We start from the raw sequence: 26,677 nt of genomic DNA on the forward strand, positions 1-26,677 counted from the left end.
GACTAATGCAACAGTCCAGCTGACAGGTGATGGTGGCTTGGACCAAGATGATAAAAGTGGTGACGGTGAGAAAAGAACAGATTCAAGATACAATGCAGAGCTGATCTATACCGATCATAAGCATCGGGAATGACTCTAAGCTTTCTGCCCTGAGCAACTGAGATGAAGCTGCCACTTACTAAATCAAGAAACATTAACGAAGATCATTCAATCTGCTTAGTTCCTAATTCTTAGGCATCATTAAGCCATGTATGGTATGATTCCCCAATACCAACTAGGAAAGAGGAAGAGCTACTAGGAGAAATGGTTACTATGAGCAATGGTTTCCTGGGTATAAGCTCTATTTATTTAACATTTTTCTTTTTATATTGTATTTTCTTCTCTGTTAGCACTGACAGCCAAGAACTTCCGTACATGGAAAATATAAGAAAGCACTCATTCAGTTTTTTACTCAAAATGACCACTCACAAGCACTAGGCTGTAAAACTATGTGGTTTATCTATCATCATCAGACCTATTGTTTCTACGACTCAAAGTGAGACTTTACCTGGTTTTACAGGGGCTTTACACCACAGAATCCGATGAGTATGAAATGTTCGTAAAAAATTCTTCTTCCCTGGTAGAACCTTACAGGACCCCAAATTGCTGAGGAAAGGGCATGAACAGCCAGTCACCACTGTTTTCAGTAGGTTCGCCATGTTCACAGGAAGTTCCCGATTTTCTGGATCCCCAATTTCCTTCAAGGTAAATCACTAAAGGAAAGAAAACAAAAATGTATGTGCTGAAAATAACATACTTTGCCTTTTGGATATCAAAAACCTTTTAAAAAAAAAAAAGCAAATTGAGAGAGGTTGGAAAATAACAGTTAAACGTGGGCATCTACAAAGAATTTATTTGCCAAGTCCTTTACTTACAGAAGATGCTTCGAAAGGTTGTTTCCAATTAGGTATTTAAAATTTGGAATCTGTTTTCCCACTTAAAACTGTAGTTATAAACTCATTACTCAATTCCAAGCAAGGTCACTTAAGTGATCTTTAATGTAGCTGAAAAGTTAAGAAAAGTTGCTATAAAGTCCAGTCACATCATATATGAAAGTTATCATCTCAGTTTGTCCAGCAAAAACTGCACAAAATCAAAATTCCCCTTAACTTTCCTTGCTGCTGCTGCTAAGTCACTTCAGTCCTGTCCAACTCTGCACGACCCCGTAGACAGCAGATCACCAGGCTCCCCTGTCCCTGGGATTCTCCAGGCAAGAACCCTGGAGTGGGTTGCCGTTTCCTTCTCCAGTGCATGAAAGTGAAAAGTGAAAGTGAAGTCGCTCACTTGTGTCCGACTCTTAGAGACCTCATGGACTGCAGCTTACCAGGCTCTGTCCATGGGATTTCCCAGGCAAGAGTAATAGAGTGGGTTGCCATTGCCTTCTCTGAACCACAGTATAAGAAAGGATAAATTAAGAAATATCAGTACTTAAAAGTCTCTTTAGTCAACTTTCAAGTACATTTTATCTAACAATGTGATAGAGCCAGCTTAAAGAGCCAAATTTGTACACTTCTTCCCAATTCTTCATTCAGTGGTGATTTCATACTGGTTGCTTGAGACTGTCTAAATAGTACAGTAGTACTTGTTTGGCCACTATACAATACAGAAACCACCACCATCCTTTTCAGTGCAGCAGGCTATACATCCTGAGAGATATACACACCCCCACCCCAAACCCAGCTTGACTGAGTGAGATCCATGTTTGCCAGGTGTACATCTCAAGAAAATTTAACATGCACAAAATACAACTCCAATTTTTTTAAAAAAGAAAAAAAAACTTCCTGTGTGGTTAACTTTACCACACAGGTTTGTGCTTGCATATGTGGGCGTAACTAGGAATTCTGTGAGGGGTCCTCACCACTCGAGGCCCGTTTCTGCCAGCTCTAAATGAACTAGGTGAAATGGCATTGTGACCTTTGCTGTTTTGGAGATTTCAGTGGCTATTTTCTCCAACCTCCCTGGCAGATCCCAGAGAGCACACAGAAGACTCTCCCATTATCCCCCTGATTCCCAATGCTCTCTTTCCTTCAAAAATGTGAAGAAGCAGAGGACCTGGAACTGTTCTCAGTCAACCACCGCTAACTCCACTTACTAGCCTTTAGGCTCTGCCCCATGGTGCAGGCCCTTCTGGGACCCAGCACCCAAACTCAGCAGCCTCCAAAAACATACTTCCAGCCTCCAGAGGAAGTAGGGTCTAACTCATTTTTCATGTCATAACTACTGCCACAAGCCCTTGAAGCCACTTCGTGCAAATACCAGAAAGTAACAGTGGGAACAGAAATGCTCAATCCAGGTAGTGCTTATTCCTGATGCTCTTTAATTCAATAAACACATGGAGGGCTGAGTCTCAGAGGCACAGCCATTATGTGCATCTGTAGAATTAAACTGGAATCAGTTACAAACTTGGAGATAAGAAAAGTCAACAAGCAATAACAGAGAAAGCAGAGTAACACAAGTCCAAAGTTCTTTGAGGCATCAAAGAAGATCATATCCTCCTACAGGGCTAAGAAAAGGAAGGAAAGGGCACTTGAGAAGGAGAGAATACTATGAACAAAGCTAAGGAAAAGGGAGCATATAAGATGTGTCCAGGCATGCAACCAAAAATGTGAATAATTCTTTACATGCTGACAGAAGACTTTATAATTTCAGAGTATTTCCATATATGTCATTTCATCTCAGTCTTTCTAAGTCATCCCTGAATCAATAAACACCCTCCTCGTTCATTCAGAGGTCACTTCTAGAGTTATTCATGGCTGAGAATGGAGAACAAACAAGTTCAAAATTCAGCCACCCACTGAAAACATTCACTGAATCTACGCCAAGAACTGAGGGAGATCCAAAGATATACAAAAGATAATTCAGGTCGAAAGGGAAATTTTTTCCTACCACTACCAAGGGCCTAGTCCTAGGGCAATCTCATTTACCCTAGTTTCTCTTCCTGGATCGTCCCATATCCCCAACAACCACCATTCTCACTGGTCAGGCTTACCCAGACCTCATCAGCAAAATAACAAAGCTAGTTATAATGCAGCCTGGGTATTGTCTAAACCTGCTACTCACTCACTGTTTGGCTTGAATTTCTCGGCACCTCAGTCTGCTCTTCTATAAAAGGAGTACAGGAAAGCTCCCTTGAAGGGCACAATCAGGCTCTAGAAGTTTTATCATTAGATGGAGATTTTGCAATGCTCTAAAGCTGAAGTCCTGTTTCATGGCCTGGAGTCTGCACAATTTGCCCTGTCTACTTAAAAAAGTATAATTTGATGTTGAACAGAGCCCTGGCATCAGACATCAGCACAGCCAAGGCCTTAAGAGACCAAGTGTTCCTCCAAATTCTACTTGATTCAAGTTATGAGCATGTAAGACAGTTGATAAGGAAGTAGTTTAGTGTCAAGAAACTGTCACTAAGCCTAAATCAAATAAAAATGAACCTGAAAGATATTCAGAGATATCTGAACCATGTTATCACAGCCGAGTACTTGTTTACAGCAAAGACAGTAGAGGTGACCCTTGACCAACAGGGTTTGAACTTCATGGGTCTGCTCCTAGGCGGCTACTTTTCAATACTAAATATCAATAGTACAATATACACAGTGTGCAGTTACCTAAATCCTCAGATGGGGAGGAACTGCAGACACCGAGAGCCGTTATTCAAGAGCCGTTATCTTAGTTGTCACGTCTTCCCCTAACTTCACTTGAAAGCTCTCTGCTATTTTATTATCCATGTGCTTCTATGGCTAATAAGAAATGGACAGCAACTTTACAACTGAAAATTGGGGCATTCACACCACCAGTTAATGTAAGGCATTTTGGTATCTCCCCTAATAGATTAAAATCTTTGGAGGCAAGAACCTGAAAGAGGATAACACAGAGGCTAAGAGTGTGAACTCTTAATTGGAAGCCCCACCTGCAACGCATTAGCTGGGTCACCTTGGCAAGTCACTGAACTTCTCTGTATCGGATTTCATCACCTTTAAAATGGGGGAAATAATAACAGTACCTTGTAGGGTCACTGTGAGGATTAAAAGGACACAGTATCTTTACTGCTATCAGTATTCACTTTAGTATTACCTCTGGCCCAGTGCCTTGCACAAAATAGAGGAAATCAACAAGTATTGTTTGATCCAGTGAATGTGTAACTAGAGTTAGATAACCTGAAGCCTGGAGTTCTATGAATATATTCTCCAGGGAGTTTCAGGAAATTTCCTTTAAAAATTAAAGGCTATGTAGCTTCGTGGAAAAGTGATTCCATCAGCAGAGGTAAGCAGCCTGAGCACACTTGCTGATAAGAAAGCAATCCTAAACTGCCAATTCAATTTTTTTTTAATTTTTAAACGGCCACAGTTTGCAGAAGAGGGAAACATTTTAAATAAAAGCACACAACCCTCACTGTTCCGAATACATCCTATGCTACAAGACTCCTTACAGATTGCTTAAGGACTTCCTTGCACCAGAGGGCGAATAAAGGGCACCTGCAACTGTAATAAACAAGTCACGCTTTTAAAAGTGAGACATGCCAACCAAGGACACAATACCCTACCAAAGCTTAGACTAGCAGGCAGTGTGACCTCGCTCAAACCCACAGGTTCAAGCTCCTCCCTCGGCAGCTAAACTGCCACCCGGCTAGCATCTGCCAGGGACCGCTATTTATAACCTTCCTCAGAAGCCGATTGGTGGAGACTGGCGGCATAATAGTTATTCCGCCTCCGGAGTTCGAATCAGCTCAGCCCCACTACACGATCTTTCCCCCAACGCCAGCCCAGACCCCACTCTCAGCCCAACACAGGCTCGCCCAGACCACCACCAGCCTGCCCCACCCCCCATACACTTAAAACTTTCAACAGCACCACCTGTGTTTCCAGCCGGTCACCCACCCCAAATCTCTCCGGGTTCAAGCACAGTTTCGGCGCGTCCAGGTGCCACCTTTCTGGATGCACCACTTATCGAAAGTCCCCTATGTCCTCCCATCCTTTAAGCTGAAAGGACCCTGTAGAACTCCAGCCCCATTCCCCCAAAGCTCCAAAATCTGCATCTGCACAGCTGACACTTCGTTCCCTGCCTTCTGCGGCGGAAACCCGGTTCTCGAATCCACCACCCCCGACTAGCTTCCACGTCGCCCCAGCTTGAGACCAGAAAGAGGGCCCTCGAGGCACGGCCTCAGGCTCCCGGGTACCCCCGGCGCCCCGGTCACTGTCGACCCCGCCCCCAGCGGCTCCTTGACAGGTCTTCCCAGCTCGGGGATCTCGACCTTCCGTACAAGCCCCACGCCCCTTCCCCAGCTGCGCCCCAGGCGCGTGCCCGGGCTGCATGGACGCTCACCTTGGCGGGGAGGCCAGGCGTCCGCGGGCCGCGAGCGGACGTCGCACTGGCAGACCCGGGCTCCAGCCCCGCGGCTCCAGCAACCCGGAAGAACAGCCCCAACCCCGTTGCTGCGGAGACCACGTGACCGCGGCGCAGCCCCCACGCCGGTTCCCAGTCCCCCTCCTCTTCGCCTCCCCGCCAGGCCCTTCTTCCCGCCCGGCCCCCTCCCCCAGCCCGCCCGCCCGTCCTCTCTTCAAATGAGAAAGCGACCCCACGAAATGCCTCTTAGAGCGCAAAGACCAGTTACCCCAAGGAACCCTTGCCTCTTCTCCCGGGGCTGCCAAAACCCTCTTTGTCTCGGGCTCGACCTGCTGCTCCTCGGCCCCGCCTCCGTGCGATCCCTCCTCCCGTCTTTGTCAATCAAACCTGGAGCCCAGTGCGGGCGCTGAAGTTGCCAACGGCCACATTTGTCCTCTCCTGGAGAGCCTGGAACAAAGTGAGACTACCTGCATTGTCCCACCAGAGCATATAAAGTAATAGAACTCCACTTTTGGTACCTGACTTTCCTCTCGCTCTCTAGGAAAAATCAGAACGTCTGAAACAGAAGACCAAAAAGAAAGTGAGAGGAGGCCAGGAGGTGGTGACGGGCGGGAATGTTTTTAATTCCGGATGGAGAGGTGGAGTTAAATGCTTCCGAAACGATGTCAAGGCCCGAAAATTAACACACTTCTGCGGACTGGTCTTCCAACGGCCCGCCCACGGAAAGCCGTGTGCTTCTTTGAGTATTAATAGCCAGGGCTGCGGAGCGCCCTTCGTGGACGGTAAGTGTCCTGACCAGGCCTAGGCTGGTTTCGGCAAAACTGCCAAACGGCTTTGCAAGGCGATGACTCCTGTTACTTAGTCTGCAGGTGTCTTCTGATTGAAAGTGGGAGAAATAAGATACACATTGGTCCACTTATCCAAAGCTGAATCATCATGAAGTGTCAAGATGGTCACTGCTTCTTTACTTTAATTGAAATATTTAAGATGAGTTTAAAAATTATGAAACTCAAAGACGTGAAACAAGACAGATATTCCATATCCTTAAAAAGAAATAAACTACAGGGAAGCCCTTACTTTGTGAACATTTATTGTGTTTAAGCAATACAGAAGGTCATTCAACTTGAGGACTTCTACTGCACCCAGACAAAGTAAAATCACTGTTCTTGTCCTGGAGGAGTTCACAGAGGGGAAAGGACACGGCTCCATGCTTTAAAATAATAATGAACCATGATAAATGCAACCCTAGAAACAAGTTCCGGAGAAGGCAATGGCACCCCACTCCAGTACTCTTGCCTGGAAAATCCCATGGACGGAGGAGCCTGGTAGGCTGCAGTCCATGGGGTTGCTAAAAGTCCGGCACGACTGAGCGGCTTCACTTTCACTTTTCACTTTCATGCATTGGAGAAGGAAATGGCAACCCACTCCAGTATTCTTGCCTGGAGAATCCAGGGACAGAGGAGCCTAGTGGGCTGCGGTCTGTGGGGTGGCACAGAGTCAGACACACTGAAGCGACTTAGCAGCAGCAGCAGCAGAAACAGGTTCAAGATACTGCGAGTACAGTGAGGTAGGAATATTTGATAAGGATTAAAAACTAAGCTCCTTTCCCAACAAATGTAAGTCACATTATTATGCTATACTCCTTAAACATATGCAGTACTATATATCAATAAGACACAACTGAGCAACTAAGCACACGTATGTCAATCATATCAATAAAACTGGGGAAAAACCTAAGGTTGGCTTAAAACACATGTGTAGGTGGGGGAGTGGAGCAGAGGTTTGCTTCTTTCTCTCCCAAGACTTAGAACAATGGTTGGTTCCCAGCTGGGGAAAATTTTTCCCACAATGTCTGGAGATCTTTGGTCATCACAACTGGAAAAGGGAGGCATCTAATGGATAGAGACCAGGGATGCTGCTAAACATCCGGTATTACACTAGGTAGCCCCTTACAGCAAAGAATTGCCTGGCCCCAAACGTCAATAGTCCTAAGACTGAAAGTGAAGTGTTAGTTGCTCAGTTCTATCTGACTCTTTGCGACTCCATGGGCTGTAGCCCGTGAGACTTCTCTGTCCATGGGATTTCCCAGGCAAAAATACTAGAGTAAGTTGCCATTTCCTACTCCAGGAGACCTTCCTGACCCAGGGATCAAACCCACATCTCCTGCATCTACCTGAATTGGCAGGCAGATTCTTTACCACTGAGCTAACTGGGAAGACACCAAAACACTGCCTCTAGTGTTGGATGGAGAACAGGTCAATTTAATGTTTTCATTGTGGTTATTACCTCAAATAGTTGTCAGTAGTTTGTTTTTTCAAACTTCCTTATTGTAAATAATTATTAGCAAAGTCAATAACTTCAATGAGCTCATATACTTCAATTATGGGGATTTTTAATAATGCAGACACCAGATTTCAAAGCAACCATCACTAAACTCAGTCTCAGCCCTCTTCTCTCAGGTAGACCAAGCAAGAGTGTGTTTGCAGACCTTCCTGGCAGTCCAGTGTTTAAGACTCTGTGCTTCCAATGCAGGGAGAGCAGGTTTATCCCTGTTCTGGGAACTAACATCCATCACTAACTAACACATCACTGACGTCGGCAGCCAAAAAAAAAAAAAAACAGAGTGTGTTTGATTGTAGGAAGCAAATAATAACCAGCTAAATGAATTTATACTAATCAACATTAATTGGAAGAGGATACAGGCAAACTGACTTTAAACAGAGAGCACAAAGTTAAATAATTGGCCATTAGTTTTATAAGCATCAAAAACACCAACTAGGACTTCCCTCATATTACTGGGTTTGACCCCTGGGTTGGGAGAATCCCCTGGAGAAGGGAAAGGCTACCAACTCCAGTATTTTGGCCTGGAGAATTCCATGGACTCTGCAGTCCATGGAGTCGCAAAGAGTCGGACACAACTGAGCAACTTTCACTTCACTTCACAGTGGATAAAAATCTGTCTGCCAACACGGGGGACATGTGTTCTATCACTGGTCCAGGAGGATCCCAAGTACCCCAGAGCAACTAAACCCATGAGCCACCATTACCAAGTCCATGCTCTAGACCCCAGGGGTTGCAACTACTGAGCACACATACCACAACTACTGAGCCCGAGTGCTGCAACTACTGAAGCCCATGTGCCTAGAACCTGTGCACCACAACAAGAGAGGCCACCAAAATAAGAAGCCCGTGCACCACAACAAAGAGTAGCTCATGCTCACCGCAACTAGAGAGAGCCCGTGCGTATCAACAAAGACCCAGCACAGTCAAAAATAAATAAAATAAAACACCAGCTCTAAGCATACTTTTTGTTGTCTCTATGCAGTAAGTGCCAATGATAAAAATCTATGCTTTTTTTAACGAATAACAAAAAATCTGCAGTGGTATCTTTGGGGGCCTGGGAAAATGGTGAGGGATAGGAGCTGATAAGAGTGAAAGAGGAGAGTGAAGAAGTTGGCTTAAAACTCAACATTCAACAAATGAAAATCATAGCATCTGGTCCCATCACTTCATGGGAGATAGACGGGGAAACAATAGAAACAGTGGCAGACTTTATTTTCCTAGGCTCCAAAATCACTGCAGATGGTGACTGCAGCCAGAAAATTAAAAGACGCTTGCTCCTTGGAAGAAAAGCAATGACCAACCTAGATAGCATACTAAAAAGCAGAGGCATTACTTTACCAACAAAGGTCTGTCTAGTCAAAGCTATGGTTTTTCCAGCAGTCATGTATGGATGTGAGAGCTGGACCATAAGAAAAGGTGAGTGCTGAAGAATTGATACTTTTGAACTGTGGTGTTGGAGAAGACTTGAGAGTCTGTTGTACTATAAAGAGATCAAACCAGTCCACTCTAAAGGAAATCAGTCCTGAATATTCATTGGAAGGACTGATGCTGAAGCTGAAGCTCCAATACTTTGGCCACCTGATGTGAAGAACTGACTCATTGGAAAACTTACTCACTGATGCTGGGAAAAATTGAAGACAGGAGGAGAAGGGGATGACAGAGGGTGAGATGGTTGGATGCTATCACTGACTCGATGGACATGAGTTTTAGCAAGCTCCAGGAGTTGGTGATGGACAGGGAAGCCTGGTGTGCCACAGTCCATGGGGTCGCAAAGAGTCGGACACGACTGAGTGACTAAACTGAACTGAGGAGCTGCATTAGTATTCTAAGGCTGCTGTAACAAATTACTGCAACCTAGGTAGCTTAAAATGACAGAAATGTACTCACGCACAGTTCTGGAGGCCAAAAGTCTGAAATCAGAGTGTCAGCAGGGTTGATTCCTCTGGGGGCTCTGAGGCAGAATATGTCCCATACCTTTCTCCTAGCACGTAGAGAAAGCTTCTGGTCATCGGCAGTCACTTCTAGTTGTCAGCAGTCGCTGGTGTTCTTTGGCTTGTTGACATATTACTCCAATCTCTGCTTCCTCTTCACATTTCTACCCCTTCTATGTGTCTCTGTGCCCAAATCTCCCTCTCCTTTCCCTTATGAAGACATCAACCAGTAGATTTAAGGTCCTCCCTAAATCCTGAATTCATCTCAAGATCCTTAACTAAAATTAAATCTGCAAAGACCGTATCAAATAAGCATGATCACAAATTTTGGGGAGACACTGTTCAACCCACTACAGGAGCAGTCTGTATGTTTAAGGCTACTACAAAGCAAAGTCATATTGTTTTTAACATGGGTAGATTCACCAGTTCTTGAGTTTAAGGTGAAAGTTCAAACTATTTGGGGGAAATCCAGGTAAAAGTTGTTTTGTATTAATAATTAAAAGAATTTTCCTATACACTTGTTTACTTTTATAATACTCAACCTAATTGAATTTTTCCTTCATTTTATTAAAAATATATATAACTCTATACTACATAGCTACTATTATCCAACTACGTTATTGCAAAACTCCATAATAGCAGTTAACATGTTTCTACTTAACTTTTAAATATTGCATTTGATGAAAACTCTAGTTTGCTTGCTTTTTAAGCAGTTTTGTGAGTATCATCTCTTTGTAGATTTTTTTTTTAAATTCTAGGTGATACCCATTACAGTAAAGCAAAAACCAGGTTCTGGTTTTCATCTCACCACTCTCCTACCTCCTCCTATTTCTTTAACCATTTGTTCTCAGTTCTTACACCATTTAAATGTACAAATGTTCTCTTGACCGTCTTTCCCTTCATCTCTCATGTTGTCTTCCCTCCAGTGTAATGTCAGTTGTGCTATCACAACTCTCAACGCTTAATGTTCTGCTCCAATCTCTCTCCTAACCTCCAGACACATGCAGCCAACCGCAAGCTGGCCATTTCCATTGGGATATCCACAGATGTCTTAAACTTGACTTGAGAAAATTCCCTCCTGCTCGACAAAGGACTTGTATCTAGAAAATATAAGAACTTCCAAAACTCAACAATTAAAAAAATCCAAATAGAAAATGGGCAAAATGCATAAAAAGATATTTCACCAAAGAGCAATATAAGCATATGAAAATATAATCAATGTCAATAGCCATTAAGGAAATGAAAATTAAAACCACAATGAGACATCACTACACATCTCTATGAATGTCTAATATAAAAAAATATTGACAATACCCAATGCTGGCAATGAAGGGGAGAGGCTAGATCACTCACATATTCCTAATGATGATGTAAAATGGTACCCGTCAGTGGAAAAAGTTTGGTGATTTCTTTAAAAACTAAACTTGTGAACAAAAGAAGATGGCAGAGGAGTAAGACAAGGAGATCACCTGCCTCCCTACAAATACATCAAAAACTCATTAGAATATGAAACAGCTCCTACAGAGCAACTTCTAAATGACAACAGAAACCTCCAGAAAGAAACCAAAGCAATATTATAAAGCAATTATCCTTCAATTAAAAATAAATAAATTTTTTTAAAAGACTAAACTTGTAACTACCGTGTTTACACTCCTGGACATCTATCCCAGAGAAATGAAATTTTATGTTTCTGCAAAAACCTGTACACTGGTAATCTCCTGGCGGTCCAGTGGTTCAAACTTGATGCTCTCACTGCCAAGGGCCCAGGTTCAATCTCTGATTGAGGACCTAAGATCCCATAAGCCACATAGTGTGGCAAAAATAAAAAATAAAAACCCATACACCAATGTTTATAGTAGCCTTATTCATAATAATCCAAGACTGGAAACAACCCAGATGTTCTTCAACAGGTGAACGGTTGAACAGACTGTTGTACATTCTTACAGTGGAATGCTTTTCAGCAATGAAAAAGAATAAAGTATTGATACACACAGCAGCTTGGATGAATCAACAGAGAATTATGCTGAGAGGAAAAGGCCAGTCCCAAAAGATTATATTCTGAATGATGCCACACATTCTTGAAATAACAAAATTATGGAAATAGAGAACAGATTAGTAATTTCTAGAGTTAAGGAAGAGGTGAGAGTGGATGTGACTATACAAGGGCAACAGGAAGGAATCCTTAAGATGATGAAAATGTTCTGTATCTTGACTGTATCAATGTCAATATCCTGGTTGTGCCATTGGACTATAGTTTTGCAAGATGTTACCACTGAGAAAAACTAGGTAAAGAACAAATATTCTCTTTGTATTATTCTTTACAATTGCATGTACATCAACAATTATCTCAAAATAAAATATTCAACCTAAAGAATTATCCTGGCAGGTGTATTAAAATGTTAATGACAGAATTGATTAATAGGTGGTAGGTACTCAGGTAGGGGCTTCCCAGGTGGCAGAATGATAAAGAATCTGCCCGCCAATGCAGGAGACACAAGGGGAGTGTGTTTGCTTCCTGGGTAGGGAAGATCCCCTGGTGTAAGAAATGGCAACCCACTCCAATATTCTTGCCTGGAAAATCCCATGAACAGAGGAACCTGGTGGGCTACAGCCCATGAGGGTGCAAAGAGTCAGACACAACTGAGTGACTAAGCACACAGCACACATAGATAAGTATGTAAAATTTTCTGAAATTAGCTGTATGTATTTTTAAATTTTTTTCTTAGTAAAATTAGGGGGAAAATTAATATAAAAGTTGCAGAGATTCACTTGTTCCACCCCTGTGGCATGAGTTTGTCAAATGAATTTGCCCACCAAACAAGAAACCAATTCTGTGAAATGATTTTTCATTAGAGGGGATTTTCTGAAGTAGAGTGACGCAGATGTTGATAGTTCAAGAGGCCATCCTAAATTTGGAGGTAAAGATCTTTTCCATCCTCCCACCACACCATCTCACCTTTATTCTGCAATATTTATTAGGCCTGTTAATTTTCAGATTTTCCTCTCTATTGATCTTTTTTACCATAGAGCGGCCCATGTACTCTAAGGATGGCCTTGCTCACTCTACTGCTAAATGATACTTTAGCTGCCATATCTTCTCTGCAGTGGCTTTTGAGTAGAGGACCAATGATGATAATTTATGGCATTAACTCAAACATTTTAAGTAGCTTCAGAGAACAATTTATTTCAGAGCTTAAACTTGGCAGACCTCAAAAGAACCAGTAAATCTGTAGCAACGATATAGGACTTTTGGTTTCTTAATCCCCATAATGAATATAAAAGCATAGGGACATCTTAGGACACTAAGAACAGTTAAGATCTATGTAACATTTAACAGTTTACATAGTGCTTTCACATGTATCACTTCATTTGATCATCTTAATAACTCTGAAGTGAAAATGAAAGTGAAGTCGCTCAGTTGTGCCCAACTCTTGGAGTAGGTATTGTTATTCCTGTTTTAAGATGAAGAAACTGACTTGAGATCAGCTGACATATCTAAAGACACATAAATAAGAAATATTACTGACAGTTAAATATAAATCTTCTGGTTCAATGATTCCTAGTAGAAGTATCCCCTAGGTATGGGGATGTTAAGATAATTGGCCTGTAAGAATGAAGATACCAAGAGATGCAAGGAACCCAGAGGCTCCTTCAGAGACAGAGATGTCTCTGTGAACATTGAGTCCCTCTTATTTCCCCCTCCCCATTCATCTGCCTGGATTATGCCTGCTGCTGCTGCTGCTGCTGCTGCTAAGTAGCTTCAGTTCTGTCCGACTCTGTGCAACCCCATAGACGGCAGCCCACTAGGCTCCCCCATCCCTGGGATTGTCCAGGCAAGAACACTGGAGTGGATTGCCATTTCCTTCTCCAATGCATGAAACTGAAAAGTGAAAATGAAGTCACTCAGTCGTGTGCAACTCTTCGAGACCCCATGGACTGCAGCCCACCAGGCTCCTCCATCCATGGGATTTTCCTGGCAAGAGTACTGGAGTGGAGTGTCATGGCCTTCTCTGGGATTATACCTACTACTCCTTTATATCATTTTAGATGACACCTTCTCACAGAAGCCTCTTTGGACTACTCAAGGTTGAGTTAGGTGGTCTCTCATTGACACCCAACTTTTAACATAATCATAGTGTTTATCATTCTGCATTATTTTTGCGTATTGATTGCTGCATTTAAACTTCTTGAGGATGGATATTTCATCTTACTTGTTGATGAGTCATCAACACCTAACAGACTGTCTGGCTTTATTAGGCAGGCAACAAATATTGGTCAAAAGAAAGAAAACCTTGGGACTTTCCTGGTGGTCCAGTGGTTAAGAATCCCCCTCCCAATGCAGGGGATGCGGGTTTGATCCCTGATTAGGGAACTAATCCCATATGCCACGGGGCAACTAAGTTTGCACGCCACAACTACTGAGTCCACATGTTCCAACTACAGAGCCCGCACACTCTGGACCCCAACTGCCCACAACAGAGATCCCGCCTGCTACAACTAAGACTTGACGCAGCCATATGTAAAAAGAAAACTGCGTTAGCATCCTCTAGGAGTTGAAACAGAAAGAACACACTGGCTTTTGAACTCATGCCAACAGAGAGGGCAGTGAATACCAGGGAAGCAGAACATGCCTCTTATGTGACATTTATAAACATTGGTGTTCCTTAAAAAAAAAAAAAAAATTGATGTTCCAAACGGTCTTTCGAATGCCAAATTTAAATTCTGAAAATAGCACCTCCAGTTATTATATTACCTTGCTGCTGGCCAGCAAGCACTTCAGTTCAATTAGTTGAATCATGCAGTTAGTACAATATTGTATGTTACAACTTTCTGCCAGAACTTCCTCTAAAATTTTTAACTCTCACATCTCATGTTCGGACAACCACTTTCTTTCTTTCCAACTCCCCTCATTTCTTTCTTTTGATCCCCCTTTCCCTTTCCATCTATCACCTGTCTTTTATTTTCATCCTTCCAGTAGCTAGCTTAAACCATGAACAGCCCCTTCTGTCTTTACCCTACTGCCTTAACTGCCTTAACAAAATTAGACTCCCACTAACAGGTTTCTCAGATCTCAGATCAGGATAGGAAGAGTTGCTCGAGAAAAATTACAAAAATTTTCAGTATTGTCCTTACAAGTCCCTGGTCTTCAATCTCAGCTGGATTTTCTGAACCACCCGGCAGTCCTCCTGTGAGCATGACCGCTTCCTCTTCAGCTTCTTCTCCCACAGCAGCTTTTGCAACTGTTGCCACCCTCCTTAAGCCCTACTTTTAAGTCTCCCATTCTCAGTAAAGACATTTCCCCCTCTTTTACTGAGAACATAGAGATCATTTGAAGTTTCCAGACCCTCCCTTTTTCTGTAATTCATTGGCACCTGGTTCCATTTCTTAGTGACATAGCTTTTCTCCCATCCAAAGTTATTAATATTCCTGTTGTCTGTACTTTGGTCATAACTTTCCTTCTAAGAAGTAAGGGTCTTTTAATTTCATGGCTGCAATCACCATCTGCAGTGATTTTGGAGCCCCCAAAAATAAAGTTTGACATTGTTTCCACTGTTTCCCCATCTATTTCCCATGAAGTGATGGGACTGGATGCCATGATCTTCATTTGCTGAATGTTGAGCTTTAAGCCAACTTTTTCACTATCCTCTTTCACTTCCATCAAGAGGCTTTTTAGTTCCTCTTCACTTTCTGCCATAAGGGTGGTGTCATCTGCATATCTAAGGTTATTGATATTTCTCCCAGCAATCTTGATTCCAGCTTGTGCTTCTTCCAGCCCAGCGTTTCTCATGATGTACTCTGCATATAAGTTATATAAGCAGGGTGACAATATACAGCCTTGATGTACTCCTTTTCCTATTTGGAACCAATCTGTTGTTCCATGTCCAGTTCTAACTGTTGCTTCCTGACCTGCATATAGGTTTCTCAAGAGGCAGGTTAGGTGGTCTGGTATTCCCATCTCTCTCAGAATTTTCCACAGTTGATTGTGATCCACAGTCAAAGGCTTAGGCATAGTCAATAAAGCAGAAATAGATGTTTTTCTGGAACTCTTTTGCTTTTTCCATGATCCAGTGGATGTTGGCAATTTGATGTCTGCTTCCTCTGCCTTTTCTAAAATCAGCTTGAACATCTGGCAGTTCACAGTTCACGTACTGCTGAAGCCTAGCTGGAGAATTTTGAGCATTACTTTACTAGCATGTGAGATGAGTGCAGTTGTGCAGTAGTTTGAGCATTCTTTGGCATTGCCTTTCTTTGGGATTGGAATGAAAATTGACCTTTTCCAGTCCTGTGGCCACTGCTGAGTTTTCCAAATTTGCTGGCATACTGAGTGCAGCACTTTCACAACATCATCTTTCAGGATTTGAAACAGCTCAACCGGAATTCCATCACTTCCACTAGCTTTGTTCGTAGTGATGCTTTCTAAGGCCCACTTGACTTCCCAGTCCAGGATGTCTGGCTCTAGGTGAGTGATCACACCATCGTGATTATCCGGGTTGTGAAGCTCTTTTTTGTACAGTTCTTCCGTGTATTCTTGCCGCCTCTTCTTAATATCTTCTGCTTGTGTTAGGTCCATACCATTTCTGTCCTTTATTGAGTCCATCTTTGCATGAAATGTTCCCTTGGTATCTCTAATTTTCTTGAAGAGATCTCTAGTCTTTCCCATTCTGTTGTTTTCCTCTATCTCCTTGCACTGATCTCTGAGGAAGTCTTTCTTATCTCTCCTTGCTTTTCCAGTGGTCAAGTATGGATGTGAGAGTTGGACTGTGAAGAAAGCTGAGTGCGGAAGAATTAATGCTTTTGAACTGTGGTGTTGAGAAGACTCTTGAGAGTCCCTTGGACTGCAAGAAGATCCAACCAGTCCGTCCTAAAGGAGATCAGTCCTGGGTGTTCATTGGAAGTACTGATGCTAAAGCTGAAACTCCAGTACTTTGGCCATCTCATGCGAAGAGTTGAGTCATTGGAAAAGACTCTGATGCTGGGAGGGATTGGGGGCAGGAGGAGAAGGGGACAACGGAGGATGAGATGGCTGGATGACATCACCGACTCGATGGACGTGAGTTTGACTGAACTCCTGGAGTTGCTGATGGACAGGAAGGCCTGGCATGCTGCGATTCATGGGGTCGCAAAGAGCCGGACACAGCTGAGTGACTAAACTGAACTGTACTTTGAGTAGGTGACCTTCTATCTCTTCTGGTCCTTTAATCTTTCAATTTTCCCCCTTTCCCTAATGTGTTCCCTTACCTCATGATTTTTAGCTAACAAACTAATCTTTCTCCCATCTTTAAAAGAAAAATAAAAGCAACAAAAATGTCTTTAATACACTTGCCTTGCAAACTTCCCATATCTCTCTCATTTATTTCATAGTCAGGTTTAGATCTGTCTGTACTTCCTAATCTTGACAACTGCTTGCACCCAAATAACTCACAAATCTTTATTATTTCCATGGAGAATATCACTGGAATGTCTATTCGTTCACTTACAGTGAGAAATATAACCCAAGCAAAACAGAATGTTTGCATCAGTGTCATCCACTTATTCTGGGGATAAAGTATAGCCTACTGGCTCAGTATGTGGACTCTGGACTTAATAAAACTGAGTTACTCATTAACTATGTGATCTTAGGCAAATTAACATCTCTGAATCTTAGTGTTTTTATCTATAAAGTGGGCTAAGTATCAATAATAGTACCTACCTCATAGGATTTAGAAGATGAATAATTTAAATGAATAATACATGTAAAGTGTTTACCTGGAACAGAGCAGTTGCTAAATATTAGTTATTATTGTTGCTATTGTTCTTCTCCAAATGCAAATTTAGCTAGAAAGTCAAATTATAATCAGAAGATCTCTTGGGGAAGAAGGGCATGGTTCCCACAGGCAGTTGTTCATTCAGCTGTGTAAATGACCTCAGATAAGCACACAGCCACCTGTGAAGAGGTGCGCAAGTTCAGGGAATGGGTGTGCTTTCCTGGATTCTTAGGAATCCTACTTTTACTTGACATTCTGGCACAATTTGACATTCTCAGTTTTAGGTCTGAGTGAGCAGAGTAAACAAGCTGGAATCAAGATTGCTGGGAGAAATATCAATAACCTCAGATATGCAGATGACACCACCCTTATGGCAGAAAGTGAAGAGGAACTAAAAAGCCTCTTGATGGAAGTGAAAGAGGATAGTGAAAAAGTTGGCTTAAAGCTCAACATTTAGAAAACGAAGATCATAGCATCTGGTCCCATCACTTCATGGGAAATAGATGGGGAAACAGTGCAAACAGTGTCATACTTTATTTTTGGAGGCTCCAAAATCACTGCAGATGGTGACTGCAGCCATGAAATTAAAAGATGCTTACTCCTTGGAAGAAAAGTTATGACCAACCTAGATAGTATATTCAAAAGCAGAGACATTACTTTGCCGACTAAGTTCCGTCTAGTCAAGGCTATGGTTTTTCCAGTGGTCAGCTATGGATGTGAGAGTTGGACTGTGAAGAAGGCTGAGCACCGAAGAATTGATGCTTTTGAACTGTGGTGTTGGAGAAGACACTTGAGAGTCCCTTGGACTGCAAGGAGATCCAACCAGGCATTCTGAAGGAGATCAGCTCTGGGATTTCTTTGGAAGGATGATGCTAAAGCTGAAACTCCAGTACTCTGGCCACCTCATGCTAAGAGTTGACTCATTGGAAAAGACTCTGATGCTGCGAGGGATAGGGGGCAGGAGGAGAAGGGGACGACCGAGGATGAGATAGCTGGATGACATCACTGACTCGATGGACGTGAGTCTGAGTGAACTCCAGGAGATGGTGATGGATAGGGAGGCCTGGCATGCTGCAATTCATGGGGTTGCAAAGAGTCGGACACGACTGAGCAACTGAACTGAACTGAACTGAAGCAGAGTAAACAGGCTTCTCTTGTGGCTCCACAGATAAGAATTTGCCTGCGTTGCAGGAGACTTAAGAGAGGCAGGTTCAATCCCTGGGTCCAGATGATCCCCTGAAGGAGGGCATGGAAACCCACTCCAGTATCCTTGCCAGGAAATTCCCATGGTCAGAGGAAACTGGCAGACTACATACAATCCATGAGGTCACAGAGTCAAACACGACTGAAGTGACTTAAGAATGCACGCAAATAGAGTAAACAGAATCCTCTTCTTCAACCTCGCCATTCAACTTAGTGCTTCTCTTTCCTGCCTCTATGTATTCAATGCTTTCCTTAAGTGATGCTACCTACCCATCATTAGGTAGCATCATTGACTCAAAGGACATGAATTTGAGCAAACTCTGGGAGTGGAGAACAGAGGAGCCTGGCGTGTTACAGCCCACGAAGTCACAAGTCAGACACAACTTAGCGACTGAACCACAACAGTACTTTGCTTAAGTAATGTCATTTCTTCCTATGACTTCAGCTCTCAGATATATAACTCTAGGCAACATTCCTTTGAGCTCCAAGTTCATGACTTAACTGTTGAATTAACAATTCTACTTCGACACTCCAGGTGCCAAATGAAATTTCCGAAATGGAATTAGTGAGAGGCCACTGTTCAGTGAAAGTCTGCTTCCGGCTGGTATTCTCACTCTTAGGGGCTAAGGCACCAAAGTTGGAATCCTGGAGTCATATTTATCTCTCGTTTTTCCTTAATGCCTTACGTGCACCTGTCAGCTTCTTCCTAGCATCTCTTGCATTTGGCTCCTCTCTTCAACCCCACAGCCACTATCTTAGTAGCCACTATCATTTCTCACCAGGGTTTCTGCTGCTCCCACCCAACTGGTCTTCCTGCTGCTAGTTTCATACACATCATACCCAGTAATCTCACACCTCTGAGTACCCTCAGCACCTAGAACAGCCTGGCACTTAGTAGACATGCAATAGTTACTGAATGAATGAACAAATAAATGAGTGAATTCCTATCCTCATGGAATTTACAGTCCAGCTAATAGATCATCATTAAACAAGTGACTGGTGACTTCCCTGGTGGCTCAGACGGTAAAGCATCTGTCTACAATGCAGGAGACCCAGGTTCGATCCCTGGGTTGGGAAGATCCCCTGGAGAAGGAAATGGCAATCCACTCCAGTACTATTGCCTGGAAAATCTCATGGACAGAGGAGCCAGGTAAGCTACAGTCCATGGGGTCGCAAAGAGTCAGACACGACTGAGCAAGTTCACTTCACTTAAACAAGTGACTACACTAAATGTTGGGGGAGATTCCAGACAACATTCTGACTCTTGAAGATGGATTGGAGCCCTGATCCAGATTGGAGTCGAGTGCTGCCTGGCTGGAGCTACATCTCATAGATGGCCCAAGAGACTAGGAGAGGAAGAAAATTTACAGAAATGAGACCCAGGAGAATCAGCACATCAGCTAATGCTTCTCTCTGTTGATGAGACCCCCAATAATTTATACTGTTGCCATGATATATAACTTGTCATGATGATTTGGGCAGGAAAGAGTGAATGGAATTAGATAGGAAAGAGTTGGGATTGATGGAACAAAATGAAACAAGATTTATTTATGTCTTCAGTTTTTTAAACTTTTTACTTAGACATAATTGTAGATACATACAGTTGTGAGAAATAAGAGATTTTATTTCTCCTTTATTCAATTTCCCCTGATAGTGATATCATGCATAGATATGCAGAACTATAATACTAAAGGGCTTCCCAGGTGGCTCGTTGGTAAAGAATTCACCTGTCAATGCAGGAGACGTACGTTCAATCCCTGTATCGGAAATGGCAACCCACTCCAGTGAGAATCCTGGAGAATCCCATGGACAGAGGAACCTGGTGGGCTACAGTCCTTGAGGCTGCAAAGGACTGCAGGAGGAGTCAGACTCAATGTGGTGACTTAAACAACAACAAATAATACAGCATCACATCCATGAAACTGTAATAATCCACTTACCTTAGTTTTACATGCATTCATTTGTGTGTGTGTGTGCACATGTATTTAATTCTATGCAATTTAATCACATGTCACCTTTTTAATTGCCACACTTAAGTGGGCTTCCTTGATGGCTCAGACAATAAAGAATCTGCCTGCAATGCCAGAGACCCGGATCTGTTCCCTGGTTCGGGAAGATTCCCTGCAGAAGGGAATGGCTAACCACTTCAGTACTCTTGCCTGGAGAATCCCATGAACAGAGGAAGCTGGTGGGCTACAGTCCATGTTTTATGCAATTTAATTACATGCGTCACCTTTTTAATAACCACACCTACTTCTCTCCAAATGCCATCTCACACTTAAGCCCTGGCAATCACTGAGCCATTCTCCATCTTTATTGTTGTTGTTGTTCAGTCACTAAACTTCTACTTTGGTCATCCTCTGAACATAGTTGCTGCTGTTGTTCAGTTGCTCAGTCCTATCTGACTCTTTGCGATCCCATGGACTGCAGCATGCCACGCTTCCCTGTCCATCACCAACTCCTGGAGCTTGCTCAGACTCATGTCCCTTGAGTTGGTGATGCCATCCAACCATCTTGTCCTCTGTCGTCCCCCTCTCCTCCTGCCTTCAATCTTTCCCAGAATCAGGGTCTTTTCTAAGGAGTCTCTTCTTGGCATCAGGTGGCCAAAGTGTTGGAGCTTCAGCTGGAGCATCAGTCTTTCCAATGGATATTCAGGGTTGGTCTCCTTTAGGATGGACTAGTTTGATCTCCTTGCAGTCCAAGGGACTCTCAAGAGTCTTCTCCAACACCTCACTTCAAAAGCATCAATTCTTCAGTGCTCAGCTTTCTTTGTGATCCAGCTCTCACATCTATACTTGACTACTGGAAAAACCATAGCTTTGACTATATGGCAAAGCTTTTACTTTGTCAGCAAAGTGATGTCTCTGCTTTTTAATATGCTGCCTAGGTTGTTCATAGCATTTCTTGTAAGGAGCAAACGTCTTTTAATTTCATGGGGCACGATCTGCAGTGATTTTGGAGTCCAAGAAAATAAAATCTGTCACTGTTTTCATTGTTTCCCCATCTATCTGCCATGAAGTAATGGGCCTGGATGCCATGCTCTTAGTTTTTTGAATATTGAATTTTAAGCCAGATTTTTCACTCTCCTCTTTCACCCTCATCAAGAGGCTTTATCTTCACATTCTGCCATTAGAGTGGTATCAACTGCATATCTGAGGTTGTTGATATTTCTTCCGGCAATCTTAATTCCAGCTTGTGCTTCATCCAGCCTGGCATTTCGCATGATGTACTTTGTATATAAGTTAAATAAGAAGAGTGACAGTATACAGCCTTGATGTACTCCTTTCCCAGTTTGGAGCCAGTCTGTTTTTCCATGTCCAGTTCTAACTGTTGCTTCTTGACCTGCATACAGATTTCTCAGGAGGCAGGTAAGGTAGCCTGTTATTCCCATCTCCTTAAGAATTTCCCAGTTTGTTGTAATCCATACAGTCAAAGGTTTTAGCATAATCAGTGAAGCAGATGTTTTTCTGGAATTCTTTTGCTTTTTCTATGATCTAGCGGATTTTGGCAATTTGATCTCTAGTTCCTCTGCCTTTTCCAAATGTAACTTATACATCTAGAAGATCTTGGTTCACGTACTTTTGAAGCCTCACTTGGAGAATTTTGAGCATTACCTTGCTAGTGTGTGAGATGAGTGCAACTGTGCGATAGTTTGAACAATTTTTGGCACTACCCTTCTTTATTGGAATGAAAACTGATCTTTTCCAGCTCTGTAGCCATTGCTGAATTTTCCAAATTTCTGGCATATTTAGTGCAGCATTTTAACAGCATCATCTTTTAGGATTTGAAATAGTTCAGCTGGAAGTCCATCACCTCCACTAGCTTTGTTAATAGTGATGCTTCCTCAGGGCCACTTGACTTCACACTCCAGGATGTCTGACTCTAGGTGAGTGACTACACCATCATGGTTATCTGGGTCATTAATATCTTTTTTTTGTACTGTTCTTCTGTGTATTCTTGCCACCTCTTAATCTCTTATGCTTCTATTAGGTCCTTGCCGTTTCTGTCCTTTAATGTGCCCACCTTTGCATGAAAAGTTCCCTTGGTATCTCTAGTTTTCTTGAAGAGATCTATAGTCTTTCCCATTCTATCATTTCCCTCTATTTCTTTGCACTATTCACTTGAGAAGGCTTTCTTATCTCTCTTTGCTCTTCTTTGTAAATCTGCATTCAGATAGGCATATCTTTCCTTTTCTCCTTTTCCTTTCGCTTCTCTTCTTTTCTCAGCTATTTGTCAGGCCTCCTCAGACAACCAGTTTGCCTTCTTGCATTTCTTTTTCTTTGGGATGGTTTTGGTCACTGCCTCCTGCACAGTGTCATGAACCTCCTTCCATAGTTCTTCAGGCTCTCTATCAGATCTAATCCCTTGAATCTATTTGTCACTTCTACTATATAATAGTAAGAGATTTGATAATATTGTCATTTCAAAGTTGTGATGTAGGAGATAGATGGCCTTCAGGTTAGACATTTACAACTGGCCTCTTGTTTTTATTTCATGGGTCATGAAGAAGTGGGCTTCAGGTTGGGTACTTAATAACTGTTACCATTTCTTGAGACAAGAGACAGGTGGCCTCGAGTGAAGGCATTTACACTCACCCTCCTGTTTGCCCTCCAAAATGGAAGTAACAACAGAAAGAGGGTAAATAATCAGTGTTTGTCCTTATAAACACCTTAGGGTAATAGTCATGGCAATAGTCAAGGTAATAGTCATGGTAAGGACAAAGAGGGGCAAAACTCTGTCTGAGTAAAGGATTAAGGGATCTCAGCTCCCCCTTCTTTTGGGAAGAGGGATACTACACATGGGCAGAAAGTCTCCTTGTGGGCAGAAGTCAAGGAATAATGCCAGGCCATAATAAGTCTTGCTCCTTCTAGAAGCCCTCGTTTCAAGATCCACCTTGGCTGAGGGGTGCGTGTGCACTCAGGTGCATGTCCTAGGATACGTCAGGTATGAAAAAAGAGACCAGATAACTGGCCTGAAGCAAGACAAAGACCCAGAAGAACTGCCCTATATAAGTGACTTAACTGTCTCCTTACTGTGCCCCATCTCACGAGGGGGGACACCCACAGCCTTTCTCCCCGGGTGTGTCTCTCTCCTTGCTTCTGTCTTAACTAAACAAACCATTTCTCTCTGTGCTCTCCCACTTGTTGCTGTGCTATGTCTCTAATAATAAGCTTCGTACTTGCATTTACATTTTCTGCCTCTGTGATAAATGCATTTTTCACTGGGGCACAAAGATCCCAGGAAAATTAGTTTCTAGCCTCTAGCCCTTGCTGATCTGGTGGCTAGAATTCCTGGCTTTCACACAGGTTGCCCATGTTCAGTTCCTGGGCAGAGAATTAAGGTCTAACTTCTAGTCACCGCTCACTGCTGCCTCACTGAGAGAAGTTGTACAAATGGAATCATACAATAACCTTTGAAATTACTTTCTTTTTTAAACTCAGCATAATCCCTCAAGAGCCATCAAAGTTCTATTTATCAGGGGTTTTTCCTTTTTCTTGTTGAATGGTATTTTATGGTATGAATACCACAGTTCAGCCATTCATCTGTTAAAGGATTTATATTATTCCCAGTGTGGGACTATTATGAGCTATTATAAGAACTTGGGTACCAGTTTTTGTGTGGACATAAATCTTCATTTCTCTGGGTAAAGGCTTAATTTGGGCTGCTTTAACAAAATACCATAGACTAGGTGGAAACATCACTGAGCTGGTTTCACAGGTTCACAGCTGTAGAGGATCTTTGCCACTTTGTAATACGGAACGCCTTTCTGCCATTGTCCGATGACATCTTCTCTCTGAGACATCATTGGAATCATCTTTAGTATCCCTATTTCTACCAACACTCTGTATGTGATTATTTGTATTCGCTAAGAAGACGGAAGCTTTCTCTATAGTGCTCCTCTTTCCTTTCTGAGCTGTCATCAGAATTACCTTTAACAGTCCCTTCATGGCAATATCAACTTTTTCTAGCTTTTATAAAATCACTACCAGGGACTTCCCTGGCAGTCCAGTGATTAAGACTCCATGCTACCATTGCAGGGGGCAAGTTCCTTGTTCTGGGAACTAAGATCCCACACATTTCATGCAGCTAAAAAAAAAAGAAAAGAAAAAAAATCACAAGCAGCCTCTACCCATTAACCAGTTCACAAGCCACTACCACATTTTTTTGGTGTTTGTTACAGCTGCTCCACACTTCTCAGCGTCAGTTTCTGTCTCAGGGCTTTTCAGAGAAATATAATTACAGAAGATAGATATAGAGACAGCTACAATTTATAATGCGAATTGGCTTATGTGATTATGGAGGCTAAGGAGTCTCATGATTTACTGTCTGCAAGCTGGAAACCAAGGAAAGTTAGTAGTATAATTCCAGCCCAAGTCTGAAGGACTAAGAATCAGAGCAACAGCTATGTAGAAAATTCATTCATGTTTGTCCCCAGGTCTACTTTTCCTATACCATAACAGGGCTAAAGTTACATAACAGTAAATAGGCAGAAGGCAAAAGACAACGCCAAACCCTTTGACTGTGTGGATCACAACAAACTATGGGAAATTCTTAAAGAGATGGGAATACCAGACCACCTGACCTGTCTGCTGAGAAATCTGTATGCAGGTCAAGAAGCAACAGTTAGACCTGGACATGGAACAACAGACTGGTTCCAAATGAGGAAAGGAGTACGTCAAGGCTGTATGTTGTCACCCTGCTTATTTAACTTATATGCAGAGTCCATCATGCTCCATGTGCTCCAGGCTGGATGGAGCACAAGCTGGAATCAAGATTGCCTGGAAAACTATCAATAACCTCAGAAATGCAGACGACACCACCCTTATGGCAGAGAGAAAGAAAGAACTAAAGAGCCTCTTGATGAAAGTGAAAGAGGAGAGTGAAAAAGTTGGATTAAAACTCACCATTTAGAAAACGAAGATCAAGGCATCCAGTCTCATCACTTCATGGCAAATGGATGGGGAAACAATGGAGACAGTAACAGACTTTATTTTTTTAGGCTCCAAAATCACTGCAGATGGTGACTGCAGCCAGGAAATTAAAAGATGCTTACTCCTTGGAAGAAAAGCTATGACACACCTAGACAGCATATTAAAAAGCAGAGACATTACTTTGCCAACAAAGGTCCGTCTAGCCAAAGCTATGTTTTTTCCAGCAGTCATGCATAGATGTGAGAGTTGGACTATAAAGAAAGCTGAGCACTGAAGAATTGATGCTTTTGAGCTGTGGCGTTGGAGAAGATTCTTGAGAGTCCCTTGGACTGCAAGGAGATCAAACCAGTCAATCTTAAAAAAATATCGGTCCTGAATATTCATTGGAAGGACTGATGCTGAAGCTGAAACTCCAATACTTTGGCCACTTGATGCCAAGAAGAGACTCACTGGAAAAAGACCCTGATACTGGGAAAGACTGAAGGCAGGAGGAGAAGGGGACAACAGAGGACAAGATGGTTGGATGGCATCACCAACTCAAGGGACATGAGTCTGAGCAAGCTCCAGGAGTTGGTGATGGACAGGGAGGCGTGGTGTGCTGCAGTCCATGGAGTTGCAGGGTCAGACACGACTGTGCGACTGAACTGAACTGAAAGAGCAACATCTAAATTATCTAACTTATCTAACAAAAGGGGCTATAAAGATAACCTGATTTCACCACGGATGCAGAATAGCCTCATTCTCAGATAAGAAAGTCAGATACGGAAAAGGAGCTAGCCATCAAGTTCTAAGGGGAGAAAAGAGGGGTGAATGCAAACAAAAGTCTGGGACAGGATTGGATCAGCTACTTTGGAGGAACATACAGGATAACTCTGTCGTTGAGCATACAGTTTGTGGGGCTTTCCTACACAATAGAAAAGTCCAGGCAAGCCTAAAAGAATGAATTTTTATGTTATTGGCATTATCTCATCTAATTTTGAAATTGTAATCTTGTCTTTGTGATATATACTTAGTGCTACAGGATACTTTTTATTTCATAGCTGAGGAAACTGAGGCTCAGAGACGCTAAATCCCTTACTTACCCAAGACCACCTAGGCATTAAGGGTCTAAACCAGGATCCAGACCAAACTTCTGGCCTACTTTGAA

General features: G+C 42.6%; 1 protein-coding gene, 1 long non-coding RNA gene and 1 other non-coding gene across 11 annotated transcripts in view; 2 read left to right on the forward strand and 1 right to left on the reverse strand.

Annotated features, from left to right (window-relative positions):
- NNT (nicotinamide nucleotide transhydrogenase) overlaps positions 1–6,097 on the reverse strand; it is a 93,613-nt gene extending 87,516 nt beyond the window's left edge. Inside the window, exons 1-3 of one of the 9 annotated variants that reach the window (XM_069556407.1) lie at positions 5,895–6,097; positions 915–1,043; positions 548–752 (exon numbers count right to left, since the gene is read on the reverse strand). In XM_069556407.1, coding sequence (XP_069412508.1) covers positions 548–698 — 151 coding nt within the window. In that variant the 5' untranslated portion in view covers positions 699–752; positions 915–1,043; positions 5,895–6,097. Of the gene's footprint in view, positions 1–547; positions 753–914; positions 1,044–3,641; positions 3,774–5,355 lie in introns of those variants that run through there. The other 8 variants (XM_069556403.1, XM_069556402.1, XM_069556401.1 and 5 more) reach the window with 8 other exon arrangements.
- LOC138421923 (uncharacterized) lies at positions 5,570–16,965 on the forward strand. Its single transcript, XR_011249682.1, has 3 exons — positions 5,570–5,833; positions 5,918–6,158; positions 16,383–16,965. It is a non-coding gene; the product is annotated as an uncharacterized lncRNA (long non-coding RNA).
- Positions 16,966–19,603: 2,638 nt separating this feature from the next.
- TRNAC-ACA (transfer RNA cysteine (anticodon ACA)) lies at positions 19,604–19,675 on the forward strand. The gene has a single exon. It is a non-coding gene; the product is annotated as a tRNA-Cys (tRNA).
- Positions 19,676–26,677: the final 7,002 nt, after the last annotated feature.

The sequence above is a fragment of the Ovis canadensis genome, chromosome 16 (assembly GCF_042477335.2).
Source record: "Ovis canadensis isolate MfBH-ARS-UI-01 breed Bighorn chromosome 16, ARS-UI_OviCan_v2, whole genome shotgun sequence".
In the NCBI taxonomy this organism is placed as follows: domain Eukaryota; kingdom Metazoa; phylum Chordata; class Mammalia; order Artiodactyla; family Bovidae; genus Ovis; species Ovis canadensis.